General features: G+C 44.1%; 1 protein-coding gene across 3 annotated transcripts in view; it reads right to left on the bottom strand.

Moving 5' to 3' along the window:
• LOC143815971 (protein argonaute-3) overlaps window positions 1-15,746 on the bottom strand; it is a 106,289-nt gene that overhangs the window by 49,163 nt on the left and 41,380 nt on the right. For all 3 annotated transcript variants that reach the window (XM_077295819.1, XM_077295820.1, XM_077295818.1), the window contains 2 exons: window positions 12,909-13,080; window positions 3,726-3,846 (listed from right to left, as the gene is read on the bottom strand). In XM_077295819.1, coding sequence (XP_077151934.1) covers window positions 3,726-3,846; window positions 12,909-13,080 — 293 coding nt within the window. The remainder of the gene's footprint in view (window positions 1-3,725; window positions 3,847-12,908; window positions 13,081-15,746) is intronic.

Below are 15,746 nucleotides of genomic sequence, written 5' to 3'. Positions count from 1 at the left end.
TCCCACTGCAGAGTCCTAGTGTGAAATTGTGCCCAGAGTACTGCCGGAAAACACGAAGTAAGAGAACCCAAAAGTGACATCGCCCCCCTTAAGGAGATTACAGGATTATTAATCGCTCTGGTGACCAGTCGGTGAATACTGTGGACTTTCGAGTCCGGCAGGCGACATTCCTGCTGAACCGAGTCCACAATAAGACCCAAAAACTCCTGTGATGTTACGGGCTGAAGACGCGATTTTCTGAGATTAATAACCCATCCTAAGCCATGTAATGCTGTCATCACTTTTCCCAACTGGTCTTTACAGTGTGACTCTGAACGTCCCACAATTAACAAGTCATCTAAGTATGGAATTATTAGTATGTTTTGTTCGTGAAGGTGTGCCATAACCTCTACCATGATTTTAGTGAAAACCCGGGGTGCAACTGCAACACCAAAAGGGAGTGCTCGATACTGAAAGTGCTGTACCGTGCCGGCAAGAGAAACCGCCACCCTGAGAAAGCGCTGATGATTTACATGTATTGGGACATGGTAATAGGCGTCTTTCAGATCTAAGACGACCATAAAGCAATTGTGAAAAAGTAGCTTTATTGCTGTTTTCACAGATTCCATTTTAAAGGATGGGATCAGCAAGAATTCATTCAGGCCTTTAAGGTTGATGATGGTGCGATACGACCCATCTGGCTTTTTAATCAGGAATAAAGGGGAGTAAAACCCCTTACCTCGTTCCTCTGTGGGTACCTTAATCAGAACCCCCTTTTTTTGGAGATCATGGACTTCTGACTCCAAAGCCAATTGTTCTGCGGAAGAAGAACGGATAGGAGTTAATTTGAATTTGTCCTGAGGCATCTGATGGAACTGCAACTCTAAGCCCTCTTTGATGATACTGAGGATCCATGGACTATTGGTGATCTTCAACCAGGCTGGATAGAAGGCTAGAAGCCTACCACCCACCTGGTCCGCCCGTCATTGAGGTTTTTTGGAGTCTCGAGAGGAGTTAAACATATAACCTCTACCTCTTCGTCTGCTGTTGTAATATCTGGTCGAATCTCTATTCGGCTCCCTCTCGGATCTTCGGCGATAAGACCATCCTCTGGTGTAATCCTTCCTGTAAAAGGGTCTCCCCAAAAAAGGGAATCGTTTTTTACTGTCACCAGCCTTCTCAAGCAGCTCATCTAGCACTGGACCAAACAAATGAACCCCCTCACAGGGGATGCCACATAATTTTGACCTGGCCTGCAAATCTTCTGGCCAACAATTTATCCAGAGTGCTCTGCGGGCTGCATTGGATAAGGCTGAGGATCTTGCGGCCAGCCTGACGGAATCCGCTGATGCATCGGAAAGGAAGGCTGCCGCATCCTGAATTATGGACATAGATGACAGGATCTCACTTCTAGGAGTTTTATCTTTAAGTTGGTCTTCCAGGTGGCCTAGCCACACCATCAACGACCGGGCCGTGCAGGTGGCCGCAATTGCTGGTCTCAGAGATCCCGCAGATGTCTCCCAAGCTCCTTTAAGGAACACATCAGCTTTCCTATCAAGCGGGTCTTTCAAGTTGCCTAAATCCTCAAATGGGAGAGACGATTTTTTGCACGCCTTGGCCACCGCAGCATCCAATTTTGGGACCTTGTCCCAAGAAGACGAAGCCTCTTCCTCAAAAGGATACCTTCTTTTGAAAGCTGGTGGTAGTGACCCCTTCCTTTCGGGCTTTTTCCACTCCTTCGTAATCAGCGACTTGATTTTTTCTACTACCGGAAAAAACCTTTTGGATTTACGGTCTATGCCTTTAAACATGATGTCCTGAATAGAACTTTCAGACTGAGTTTCCTCAATCCCCATGGTGTTGTTAACAGCTTTCACTAGATGATTAACCCTATCTAGCGACAGACAGGCTCGGCTGGACTCTATTCCTTCAGAGGATGATGAAGACGGAAGTGAATCCGAGCTCACACCGCCTGACTCAGAATCCACATCTGACACTGGGGATGAAATTTCTTTCTTTCTTTTGGTGACCTTTTTTTGAGAGCTGGAATTCATGGAATCTCTGACCTCCTGTCTAACCAGGTCCCTAAGAGTAGACGTTAGGTCAGGGGCCTCCTCCTCCAATAGATGCTGTATGCAGGATTTGCACAGCTTCTTTTTATGTCCCTCTGGAAGTGGCTCCGTACATATGGCGCACTCCCTATGCTTGGATTTGGAGGTACATTTTCTCCCCTAATAAGGAGAGAGGGAATACAAGGAGGGACAGCAATCAGAAGGCATACTTTCACGTAGCTCACTTACCCGTCCCTGTAGCGAATGGTACCGTAATTGGGGGGTCCTTATCAGCCGGAGGTTCCTTACGGCCTGAGGACTTTGATGATCTCTGAGCCGATCTAGCTCCACCAGCGCGACTACTGCCACTAGACCGCTGCTGGGAGCTGACCCGAGGCTCTTCCAATTCATGCTGCTGCTGCTGCTGCTGCTGCTGCCGCCGCGATGCTCCGTCCGACGAATCCATTGCAGAAATGAAGAATCAGGAGCAGCTTGCAGCTCACACGAGCTCCTTAATAAACCCCCACGGTACCACCCCCTGATGGGGGACAGCAGGGAATCCAGGTGGTGCGAATTGCACTAAGTGCAAATAGGGCACGCTCCCCAGGGCCCCCCCGCAACGCCCCTGAGATCCGGCGCCATCCGGACGACAGGGCGCCGCCATTACTCGGGGACGGCACTACTGCGCATGCCCCGTCGCGTCATCAAGCCGTGCCGCCCGTCGCAACATCCGGAAACGTCACTTCCGGTTGCGACTGCAGCAACGCCGGCCGACACGCGCGAGGAGACGCCAGTACCGCCCGGAGTAGACAGCGCGCCCGTGGAATAGCGCACAGATCCCCTGAGGCACCGGCAGGCACGACCCCAGAAAAGCAGCCCCAATACTCACCAGGTACATGCGGCCCACAATAGAAGTCGGCTACCCCCAGAGGCCGCTTCTCTCTGCTGTCACCGACACAGACAGTGCCCCTGCCGTGTGGTGCTTCCACAACCTGATCAGACCGAGGTAGGGGACCCCCGCTACCTGCATCGGTCTGTCAGACGTGGGATCTCTTCTTTAAATCTTCAACCCTCTTCATAGGGTCTGCCTGAAGAGGTTCCCCGTCAGGGACAGGAAACCAACTGGCGGGGGAGTGAGGTGCCGCCCTTTTTATGCCTGAGGTTTCCTGTCCCTGAAGGGCGGATCCCCTCTCTCGTTGTGCTGTCATGGCGACTGAATAAATTGTACATTTCTGGACATTTGGAGGAAAAAAAAATGATTTTTGGACAACTGCATTAACTTAATTTAACTTAATTATGTAAACGACTTGTATGTGGTTTGTGTTATTAATGTGAAGAAGCTGTTTTATCAAAACAAATTGGATCTAAAACAACATGGAGGTCAGCGACAGGACGTATAGTGGACCAGACAGATATTGTCATCACAAAATGCTAGCTAGAAAGGAAAACCCATCAATGCCTTTTTAGACTTAGAGGTGGAGTTACAATAAATCACACTTTACTGAAGCGATGAGTCAATGGGTGTTTAGACTTGTTTGACTTCTTCTAGGCTCCTCATTACATGATAACGAATGCAATAACAAGTATCACCTCATCATGTGGCTTATGAAAATATCCAATGTGATTGAAACTTCTTAGCAAACACAAATTGCTGTCAGACTACTTGTATGACAAAATGACGGAACAGGGACTCACCCCGGTAGATGCTACAGGCAGTGGGTTGGCGGTGTACAGGCTTCTTTTGCCATCGTACACTGGTCGACGGTCACCAAATATGGTGACTTTGAAATGCTGGACCATGGAATCAACAACCTCCCTAGTGACAAAGTAGAGAAAAAAAAATCATGTAGTAAAGAAAAGTGGAATCACAAAGCAGTGGCAGAACCTGTGCCAATTACTGGACACCTTGGCAGTGGTCACCATTTATATGCTAAACAGGATAATGTGTGCATCCATGTGCTCCCTATGGAACAGGAGCATGAAAGTCACACAGAGATACATTAAGGCTATGTGCCCACGTTGCAGAAATGCTGCGGAAATGTCAGCAGCATTTCCGCAACTCCCTGCCGTGGGTAAAACGCATGCGGAATTCAAATGTGTTTTCCTGCAATACACAAGCGTTTTTAGCTTGCAGAATGCTTGCGTTTTCCAAGCGATTTGAAGCATCACTTGGAAAAGTGATTGACAGGTTGGTCACACTTGTGAAGCATAGTGCTTGACAGTTGTGACAAACTTTTTACTCTTGATGCTGCCTATGCAGCATCAATAGTAAAAGATAGAAAGTTAAAAATAATTAAAAAAAATAAAAATATGGTTATTCTCACCTTCCGACGCCCTCGATCTCCTCAGTGGCGCTCCCAGTACGTTCCGTTCCCAGGGATGCTTTGCGCGAAGGACCTTTCTGACGTCACGGTTGCGTGACTGCAATGTCATCTGAGGTGATTCGTGCAATGCATCCCTGGGAACGGAAGCCACCGTGTGTACCGCTGAGAGCCGGGAGGACTCCGGGGGCCATCAGATGGTAAGTATATCCATATTTTTTATTTTTTTTCTTCTTTACAGAAATATGCTACCCAGGGCCTGGAGGAGAGTGTCCTCTCCTCCAGACCCTGGGTACCATCCACACGTGAAGCGCTCACTTTACGCATGGTGGGCATAGTCCCATGCGTAAAGTGAGCGTTTCAATGCCATCCTATGGAGGCAGAATCGCCGCGATTCCGTAGAAATAATGAACATGCTGCGGATTTTACCGCTATGCGATTCCGCAGCAACTGCGGAATCCCATAGGATTGCATGGGAATGCGTTTAAGCGTTTTAAAGGGTTTCCGCTGCGGCAAAAAACGCGGCAGATACGCATAAAAACGCAACGTGGGCACACAGCCTAAATCAAGTTTCAAAACTTCAGAGAGCACATATCCACCTAAGGAAATAGTGGTACAGCTGTCTATGTGCTTTTCCGACACTAAAAATAGTAACAATTTTTGTTGAGATATGATAGGACAGTCATAAGAAATCTAGTGTCTAGGGGAGTGACCAGCCTGATTTGCATTTGCCTTCTACACTAGGCTTCCTGTGGAGATCAGACTGAAAGAATCCATTGTGTCTTTCTCCTGAGACATCTGGCTTATTTCAGTAAACTTAAGCAAAGTTGACATTTCCTTTTATGGACGCATTCCTTCTTGACTATTGTAACCTTTTACCTACATACCAAGCTGAACCTTATCTCTAGTATAGGCTGTTATTGTATAAGGATGTGAAATATGAGCGCTTGTACGCATGTCTGTAAAATGTTTAACTTTTTTTCTATATAAAAGGAGGGGGTAGAGCCCAGTGAGTCAGACGTGCTCCTGGGCTTCCCCTGTATATGATCACACAACCTTTTGTGCTGCGTGTCATTTCACTCGGATCCCTACCTCTAGTAAGCCAGGGACTGAGAAGGACTTAACATTACTTTGGCGCACCGAACAGGGACCTGAGGTGAGAGTATTTGCTCGAGATTTACCTGCGGATACGGACAACGGAGATCTGGGATAATGGACGGCAAATGAACTGAAAAACCTGGCCAGGTAAGAGACATTATTAGTTCTCTTTTATCTGCCCTGTATTATCCGAAAGATCTCTATGAGCCGTGTCACGCTGGGTTAGTCTAGTAGTGAGTAGATACCTATAAAACTCGGGTTACCATATTGTATAGATTTATGAGTCCTGTCCCTGGCAGTGTGTGAACAGTGTGAAGGTTGTGGTATGTTGTGAAAGAAGAGCAAAAGTGCGTAGAAAAATAAGCCGAAATAGTTGGGGTATAAGCCTTATACACGGAAGTCAGCCTAACTGGGTCATGTGGTTGCGTCCTTCTGGGAGACCTCCGCCCATGCTTGACTCTCATTAAGTGCTTAACCTTCTTCATTTCTGGATAAGGTTTGATAGAATGAGCCCAGGACGCGGTTTCATGAGCCTGGGACAAGTATGCTAACTGACACAGAAAGTTTTGTGATCTGTATGGTGTTGCTGGGTCTGTTTGCGTGCATAATAGCACTTAAGTACGTCCTGCATATTAGAAGAAATGGAGCAGACAAGCCTTTCAATATTTTAGCTCCCTAGGAGAGAAGGCAACGAGACGCCACCAACAGAGGAAGTGGTTGTCCAAACGTCACCTAGGGTAGTCATAGCTAATATTGAAAAGAAAAATGGGAAATAAACAGACAAAAACCGTCTTAGGACAAGTGGAAGCAGCAGATATCATACAGGAAAGATGTGGAAAGATAGTCAGAAGGCAGATTAGGAGGGTAAGAGAAAAATTGGGAATTTCAGAAGCACTTATGTTCAGTACAGAATGGGAAAAACTGAGTAAAGAACGAGGTGGAATTATCAAAGACAATGGGTGGGAAGAAATCATACACTGTATGATAGAGGTCTCAAAAACAGCTAAAGAGGAGAATTGGAAGTACGATCCAGACACTTCCAAATGGATCATGGGGAAGGGAAAAAGTTGTGACATAATCCCGTCACCTTACCTAGATCCAAAAGCCCAATCATTTGTACCATCTGGAAGAGCAGAAGGAGGAAAACAATTTCCAGCCTTGTATCCCAATCTTGGTGGGGTAGGAGGATGGGAATGTTCACACTGTGGACAACAAAATCCAGATTGGAGAAATGATTGCCTAGCCTGTGGTACACCTAGATATGGCGCTGTACTTGCCCCTGTTAGGGTAGTACCAAGACCCTTTAGGGAACCTGGTGCTGACGGGGTAATGAACACCAGATATCATCAGACCAGACAATACTTTCCTTGGTCCCCTGCTGAGGGTATGTCCCTCCTGCATAATGCGCCTGATCCCACTCAATATCCTATCCGATTTGCGCAGTATATACAACAAATCATGCAGACTCATGCTGGGGTCTGGGCGGACGGGGAAGAATTATGTAGAATGAAAATGTCCCCCGGACTTTTTCAGGAATTATTGACACACCTACAGCCCAATAGACCAGTGGCAGAAGGGGGTGCCTTACAGACAGAAGCATCAGGTACCCAGTTCACAGAGGCATTAATAATTTTCATGAGAGGAAAACAGAGGGAAAGGGGATCTACGGGTGTGATTATGCAGAAATTTGGGCAAAGTATTGAAGAATATAGTCAAGAACTAGAAAATAGCTTTAGGGATGAAGGATTGGATTTGACTGATGCTTCAGTAAGGAGACTTTTTACAAAACAATTAATAGAGGGGCTAGATCCGAAAATCAGAGAAAAATTTAAATCCTCTACTCCAGATTGGAGAACAATTGAACAACCAAATATTGTGAAACAACGATGTTTAGGAATAGCCATGAATATGAGAGAGAATCGTAAGCCTGTTAGAATAGCACAAGCTAATACAGGAGGAAGAGTGAGACACAATTTTCCTTGCCACTACTGTAAAAAGCCAGGTCATTTCCAAAGAGAGTGCAGGAAGAAGTTGGCAGATATAAAGTCAGGCAAATTTGTTCCCAGAAATAACCCTCCCCAAACGGACAACCAGCAGAAATCTACCATCATAGATGGTTCCATACCAGATTCAGATTGACTCGATGTGTTACAAACTTCCCTACCAGCTAGAAGACCTATGATACAGGTGAATGTGGGGGGGAGAGAGATTCCATTTTTGATAGATACAGGTGCAACTTCCTCAATTTTGAATCAAGATTTTCTTCCGAATCCGGAAGATATTTCAGAACAAACAACTTTTGCTGAGGGTTATGATGGGGTAATTCGAACACTGCCATATACTGTGCCCCTAGAGGTCTCATTAGGACCTAAATGTTTTGCATCCAGATTTTTGTATGCCAGAGGTGCCCCAACATGTCTGTTAGGAACTGATGTACTAAAGAAATTAGAAGCTAACATCAATTTTAGGGAAGATGGCACAGTTATGCTGACTATCCCTGATGATGCAGAATCATTAGAACAATATGTCAGAATTCAGGCTTTTGAGGATTATACTGAAGAAAAAGAGTACACCACAGATCTAGACCTCTCAACGGTCCCAGAAACACTGTGGGCACAGGGTGACACTGATGTGGGATTATTGCATATCTCTCCTGTAAAATTATCTGTGCAACCAGGAACTGTTCTCCCACAGCTCAGACAATACCCTGTGAGTGCCCAGCAGGAATTAGCAATTACAAAACAGATAGAGGGATACAGAGAGAAAGGAGTTTTGGTAGAGATACAATCACCTGCTAACACTCCTCTGTATCCAGTCAAGAAGAGAACTCTTGATAAGGGTTCTATGCCCAAATATCGTATGGTACATGATCTAAGAGAAATAAACAAAGTTCTAGATCCAATCACCCCAGTTGTACCCAATCCTCATACGTTACTATCACAGATACCAGCCAGTTCTCAAGTGTTTACTGTAATAGATCTTTCAAATGCATTTTTCTCGGTTCCTTTACACCAAGATAGTTGGCATTTGTTTGCATTTACATTTAAGGGCAAACAGTTGGCGTGGACACGCCTTCCACAGGGAATGATACACTCCCCTACTCTTTATTCAAATGCCCTACAAACAGTCCTTCAGAGGTTTGAACCTGAACCACAGGTAGTAATTTTACAGTATGTGGATGACATACTACTTTGCTGCCCAGATCTAGAAACCGCAGAAAGGTCCACTGTGAGTTTACTATGTTTTCCAGAAAAAGAAGGGTGTAAAGTGAATAGACAAAAGCTACAAGTTTGTCAGATCAAAGTGGTCTTTCTAGGTCATTGCATTTCTCAAGGTAAAAAGCATCTTACACCTCAAAGAACTGAAGCAATAAGACAGATGAATGAGCCTAGAAATCATAAACAGCTACGAGCATTTTTAGGAATAGTGTCTCATTGTAGACAATGGATTATACATGCCAGTCAACTAATGCAACCACTGTATGACTGTGTAAAAAGTGAACCTTATTTGTTGACAAAAGAAGGTCAGATTTCGTTCCAACAATTAAAAGATGCCCTTGTTTCAGCTCCAGCGTTAGGGCTACCAGACTACACCAAACCATTTCAGCTTATGGCTGCAGAAGTTGATTCCCATGCTACAGGAGTTCTTACCCAGAAGCATGCAGGGAAACAAAGACCAATTGCATATCTTTCAGCAAGGTTAGATCCCGTAGCTAGAGCAGCGCCAACCTGTGTACGTGTAGTTGTTGCTGTCTCACTATTGTTGGACAAAGCATCAGAAATTGTCCTAGAGCATCCACTCACAGTTCAAACTACACATGATGTTTATGGGATATTAAACCAGGTCCAACCAAAACACATTTCCATGGCCAGACATTTGCGGCTACAGTGTTCTTTGCTGCTCCCCTCTACTATCACATTTGCAAGGCTTCAGACTCTTAATTTAGCAACACTGCTACCTCTCGAGTCTGAAGGGGGGAATAAGGACACTGATTCACACGCAAATTTTTTCCCTACAGACACACATGATTGTACAGAGCTCATTTTACAAGAAACAGCAGGCTTACCCAATGTATCCGAAACACCACTTCAAAATCCAGATTTAGAGCTGTTTATAGACGGTAGTAGGTTTGCAGATGACACAGGTAACTTTCATACAGGGTATGCAGTTGTGTCAGAATCTGAAACTCTCAAAGCAGAACCACTTCCACCAAAACAGTCTGCACAAGAAGCAGAACTAACAGCATTGATTGAAGCGCTAAAAATAGCTGAGAATCAGACAGCTAATATATACACTGATTCTAGGTATGCACATGGTATTGTGTTTGACTTTGGAGTAATCTGGAGAGCTAGAGGTTACATGACAGCATCAGGACAACCTGTAAAACATGCTTCTTTGATCAAACAGATCTTAGAGGCTGCACAAGAAACAAAAGAAGTAGCAGTAATTAAGGTAGCTGCACATGTGAGACTCGACACTAGGGAATCTAGGGGAAATGATAGGGCTGATAAAGCAGCCAAAGCAGCGGCAGTCAAACCCTTACGACAGGTTCATACTGTAAACCTCACAGAAAATACTGAAGATAGACTGAGACAAGCACAGGAAGATGCAGGAGAAGAGGAGAGGGACAGGTGGAAAAAGGAAGGGGCAGAAGAACAAGCAGGAATTTGGAAGAAAGATGGACTAATATGTCTACCTAGAGCCTGGTACCCGATTGTAGTTGGTGGACTACACCACCCTACTCATGTGTCTGCAAATGCAATGACACTACTGGCAAAGCAAGTCTGGTTGGCTCCAGGTTTTGGCAACTATGCAAGAGACTATTGTGCTGCATGCGCTATATGCCTGGCACATAATCCCGGACAGACGACAAAGACCCCTATGAAGCACCACGTCCGACCTCTCTATCCGTTTCAGCGATTACAAATAGACTTTATCCAGCTGCCAAAAAGTAATGGGTATGAGTATGTGTTGGTGTGTGTGGACATGTTCTCAGGGTGGCCAGAGGCCTATCCAGTTCGGAAGGCTTCAGCTAAAAACACTGCTGTAAAGCTAGTTGCCGAACTGATACCCCGTTACGGTCTCCCTGAAGTGATCGAGTCAGATAGGGGTACTCATTTCACTGGTACTCATTTCACTGGAGAAATATTTCAAAATGTACTGAAAATGTTGGGTGTTGAAAGTCAGTTACACACTCCGTATCATCCTCAAAGTTCTGGTAAGGTGGAACGCATGAATGGAACTTTAAAATTAAAAATACAGAAAGCCATGGCTGAAACAGGAAAGCCTTGGACAGAATGCCTTCCACTGGCCCTTTACTCAATACGCAATACCCCAAGGGGTAAGACTAAACTGTCTCCATATGAAATTTTGTTTGGTAGGACTGCCAATTTAGGATGTTATTTTCCACAGCAACTTGTGTTAAATATTGAGTCATTGACTTCTTATGTGCAAAATCTTCAGAAACAATTAACTAAGGTGCATGCACAAGTTTTTGCTTCCCTTCCAGATCCTGACAACATTGAAGGAAGTCACAAGTTGGAACCAGGTGATCAAGTCTATGTAAAAAGACACACCAGAAAGGCTCTAGAACCAAGGTTTGACGGACCCTTCCAAGTCCTGTTGACAACACCTACATCAGTCAAGCTTGAAGGAAAGGCATCATGGATACATGCAAGCCATTGCAAAAAAAGCAGTATAAACTCATGATATTGATGTTAATAGTATTAACCACGACAAAGGCATGGGAAAGACTAAATTCTCTAACCCCTTTGAACAATAGATTCGTACAACATCATAGAAAATTAGTGCATGACTTGTTAAACAATACACAAACCCTGACAGATTGTTGGATCTGTACCCATTCACCGGTATCAGCCACAAGTATACCTTTTCTAGCAGTTCCCGTATCAGCAGAAGAAATATTCGCTTGGCCTAATTGTTCGGACAAACTGGCCAATAACCAAACTGGTAATGCTAGGCTGTGGAATACTACAATCGCCATACCAATTGTGGGATGGGTAGAATTTCCTTGGTGGCAGGGTAATCTCTCAGGGAGTAATACACATCTACAATATTTAGCATTCAGGGGAGGAAAATGGGTACCTAGGAATAAGACTGGATTAACTAATTTAGGACAGGTCCCCACAGAAAATCTACAGCTCAGTTTCAGTACAACCGCCGATCCCTCTGATGCTTTCAAACCTGTAGTATTGGAAAGATACATACATAATAGAAATTGGGAACATTCTGAGTTGTTCCCTCAAGGTAATGCAAGCGATTGTACAAGCAAACCGGGGAACCTGGTTTGTAATGAATCTGATGAGTATGACATTTAAATTAAAGGACGTACAACGACTCAGAGATCAGTATGACAAAGATAATGACCAGAATAAGGATAGCTGGTGGTCAGATACCTTTTCTTTTCTTAACCCAGCCAACTGGTTCAGAGGAATCGGTGGGTGGGTTGCTGGAATTATGCAGAGCATTATACATATAGTTATGATTATTGTAGTCATATACGTACTATTCCAGATTGTGCTCAAGGGTATCTCAGTATGCACAGATAAACTTTGTGTAATAGATGCAAGAGTATAAATTAATATTACCGTACTAATTTTTGTTTTTATATTTTAGTATACTGCTAAAGAAGAAAATAATTTGCGATAGAAGAATTAATACTAGATTTGATTCTCTTACTAATAATATAAGTGTGTACATGTGTAATACCAAAAATAAAGGCTTTGTCTTTAGCCCTGTGGTAATAAAAAAAGAATATGTCAAAGGGGGGAATTGTGGAGATCAGACTGAAAGAATCCATTGTGTCTTTCTCCTGAGACATCTGGCTTATTTCAGTAAACTTAAGCAAAGTTGACATTTCCTTTTATGGACGCATTCCTTCTTGACTATTGTAACCTTTTACCTACATACCAAGCTGAACCTTATCTCTAGTATAGGCTGTTATTGTATAAGGATGTGAAATATGAGCGCTTGTACGCATGTCTGTAAAATGTTTAACTTTTTTCTATATAAAAGGAGGGGGTAGAGCCCAGTGAGTCAGACGTGCTCCTGGGCTTCCCCTGTATATGATCACACAACCTTTTGTGCTGCGTGTCATTTCACTCGGATCCCTACCTCTAGTAAGCCAGGGACTGAGAAGGACTTAACACTTCCCATGACTGATACATCAGATCTCTACACAAGAGGGAATATTTTTATTTGTTGTCAAGCGACTACATGTCCATACCACTACTTCCATTACCAGTACCTGAGAAGGCAAGTGTACTAACTTTAAAAATTAATGTCAGAATACCCAGGGAACTCATTTTGATATGACTCCTTCCTAGGATGCTGTACAAAAACTGTATGTGCATGAAACTTATTTGCATGAATATTCACAGACCCAGTCATTTCCATAGTATAAGGTCTGCCATTCTAAAAATTCTAACATTAAACTTACCTGTTAACTCTGCGGGGACATTTGTCCGGCTTAATGTCCACCTCATAGAGGTAGACGTCAATCTTTGGGATCTCCACTTGAAAGCAGTTGGCCAGCAGTTTGATGGGCTTCCCCATGGTGCCATAGCCAGGCCGTCTGGGCACCACAAAAAAGGGCTGTGCCCCCACGGGTCCTGCAAGATAAAAGCAGAGATGTTCTAGAACAGATTTACAAATACCAGGGGATTTTAAGTTAATAGAGAGTTTGTCATTCAGGACCATTATTAATTACCCAAAGTGGCTAAAGGTACCTTCACACGAAACGACATCGCTAGCGATCCGTGACGTTGCAGCGTCCTCGCTAGCGATATCGTTTCGTTTGACACGCAGCAGCGATCAGGATCCTGCTGTGATGTCGCTGGTCGCTGAATAAAGTCCAGAACTTTATTTGGTCGTCCGATCGCCGTGTATCGTTGTGTTTGAAAGCAAAAGCAACGATACCAGCGATGTTTTACACTGGTAACCAGGGTAAACATCGGGTTACCAAGCGCAGGGCCGCGCTTAGTAACCCGATGTTTACCCTGGTTACCAGCGTAAAAGTAAAAAAAACAAACAGCACATACTCACCTGCGCGTCCCCCAGCGTCTGCTTCCTGACACTTACTGAGCGCCGGCCCTAAAGTGAAAGTGAAAGCACAGCGGTGACGTCACCGCTGTGCTGTTAGGGCCGGAGCTCAGTCAGTGTCAGGAAGCAGACGCTGGGGGACGCGCAGGTGAGTATGTACTGTTTGTTTTTTTTACTTTTACGCTGGTAACCAGGGTAAACATCGGGTTACTAAGCGCGGCTCTGCGCTTAGCAACCCGATGTTTACCCTGGTTACCCGGGGACCTCGGCATTGTTGGTCGCTGGAGAGCGGTCTGTGTGATAGCTCCCCAGCGATCAAACAGCGACGCTGCAGCGATCGGCATCGTTGTCGCTATCGCTGCAGCGTCGCTTCGTGTGAAGGTACCTTAAAGAAAGTATATTCCAACTTAAAGTGTGTAACCCTAAGTTCCCTGTTCTGAAGCCATAAGCAGATTGAACGCTGATGAACTCTCTCACAGGCTACATCTTATGACTTGGACATCCATTATAAATTTAGTGTTTGGAAAAGGTTTTTTTTTTGTAGAATTTCTGAAGTGAAAAAACCCTTCATGATTCGAGACTGAATTGCAGAATATTTCTGCCACAATTCCACCAAAAACAACTGGTAAATCCAGAGAGATAAATCCACCCCAAATTGAGGGGATTTTCATGCAGATTTGTCTATTAAATCAGCAGCGAGAATAGGGTAAAAGAAAATGATAATTCTAATAACTCCACTGAACTTGTATTTGGGGCAAAAGCTTCATACAGAGAGGACAGGAAAGGCAAGGATAGGGTTGTGGGTTTGTTTTTTTTCTCCAAAAGATGGAAAGTTGATTTCATATGCTAGGTACACAAAACATGATTTACATTCCAGCCACTCATTATTTACTATTAAAAAATATAGTATCTTCACAAATAATTCTTTACACTTATCACATTATCCACTCCTTCCAAAAAACAATTACCGTACCTTTTTTTTCTAATGACGTAGCCATGATTGTTTTCTTATGGGACAAGTTTTACCGTACTTCATTTTGGGGGGTACATATCGTGCGTTCAAAAATATGTTTTGTTTGTTTCTTTTTTATAATTTTTAAATCTTACTACTTTTCATAAAATACACTTTTGATAGTATCATTTTGAGGGAACATAAACCTTTTCGATCAGTTTTTATCATATTTTGGAAGATGGATGAATAAACAAGAAATGGGGTGGGTGGATAAACAGATTTCTCTAGCTTTTATAGATTAAAAGAGCTATAGCTTCTTTTTTCCCTATAAGCTGCTGTTTATTTCTACAATGCTTCTCTTAAGTCAGGCAATGATGGTGTGCCAGCATGCAGCCATGGCGAACCTAAACCCATTCAATCTCAGATACTGCAGAATAGTGTCAGCTTTAGTATAGAACCGATACCGATTTCTGATAGTACAGGTCATCTCCTGAGCCTGCAAAATCCCAACACTGTATGTACACTGCTCAAAAAAACAAAGAGAACACTAAAATCCCACATCCTAGATATCACTGAATGAAATATTTCAGTTGCAAATCTTTATTCATTACATAGTGGAATGTGTTGAGAATAAAACCTAAAAATGATCAATGTAAATCAAAATGAATATCCCACGGAAGTTTGGATTTGGAATGATACTCAAAATAAAAGTGGAAAATCAAATTACAGGCTGATCCAATTTTAGTGGGAATGCTTCAAGACAAGGAAATGATGTTCAGTTGTGTGTGTGATGCCTCCATGTACCTGTATGATCTCCCTACAACGCCTGGGCATGCTCCTGATGAGGTGGCGGATGGTCTCCTGAGGGATCTCCTCCCAGACCTGGACTAAAGCATCCGCCAGCTCCTGGACAGTCTGTGGTGCAATGTAACGTTGGTGGACAGTGCGAGACATGATGTCCCAGATGTGTTCAATCGGATTCAGGTCTGGGGAACAGGCGGGCCAGTCCATAGCTTCAATGCCTTCATCTTGCAGGAACTGCTGACACACTCCAGCCACATGAGGTCTGGCATTGTCCTGTATTAGGGGGAACCCAGGGCCAACCACACCAGCACATGGGCTCACAAGGGGTCTGAGGATCTCATCTCGGTACCTAATGGCAGTCAGGCTACTTCTAGCGAGCACATGGAGGGCTGTGCGGCCCGCCAAAGAAATGCCAACCCACACCATTACTGACCCACTGCCAAACCGGTCATGTTGAAGAATGTTGCAGGCAGCAGTTCG

The sequence above is a fragment of the Ranitomeya variabilis genome, chromosome 3, assembly GCF_051348905.1.
Source record: "Ranitomeya variabilis isolate aRanVar5 chromosome 3, aRanVar5.hap1, whole genome shotgun sequence".
Classification (NCBI taxonomy): domain Eukaryota; kingdom Metazoa; phylum Chordata; class Amphibia; order Anura; family Dendrobatidae; genus Ranitomeya; species Ranitomeya variabilis.
Note: the sequence above shows the minus strand (reverse complement) of the source record. Positions and strands in the feature narration are given on the sequence as shown.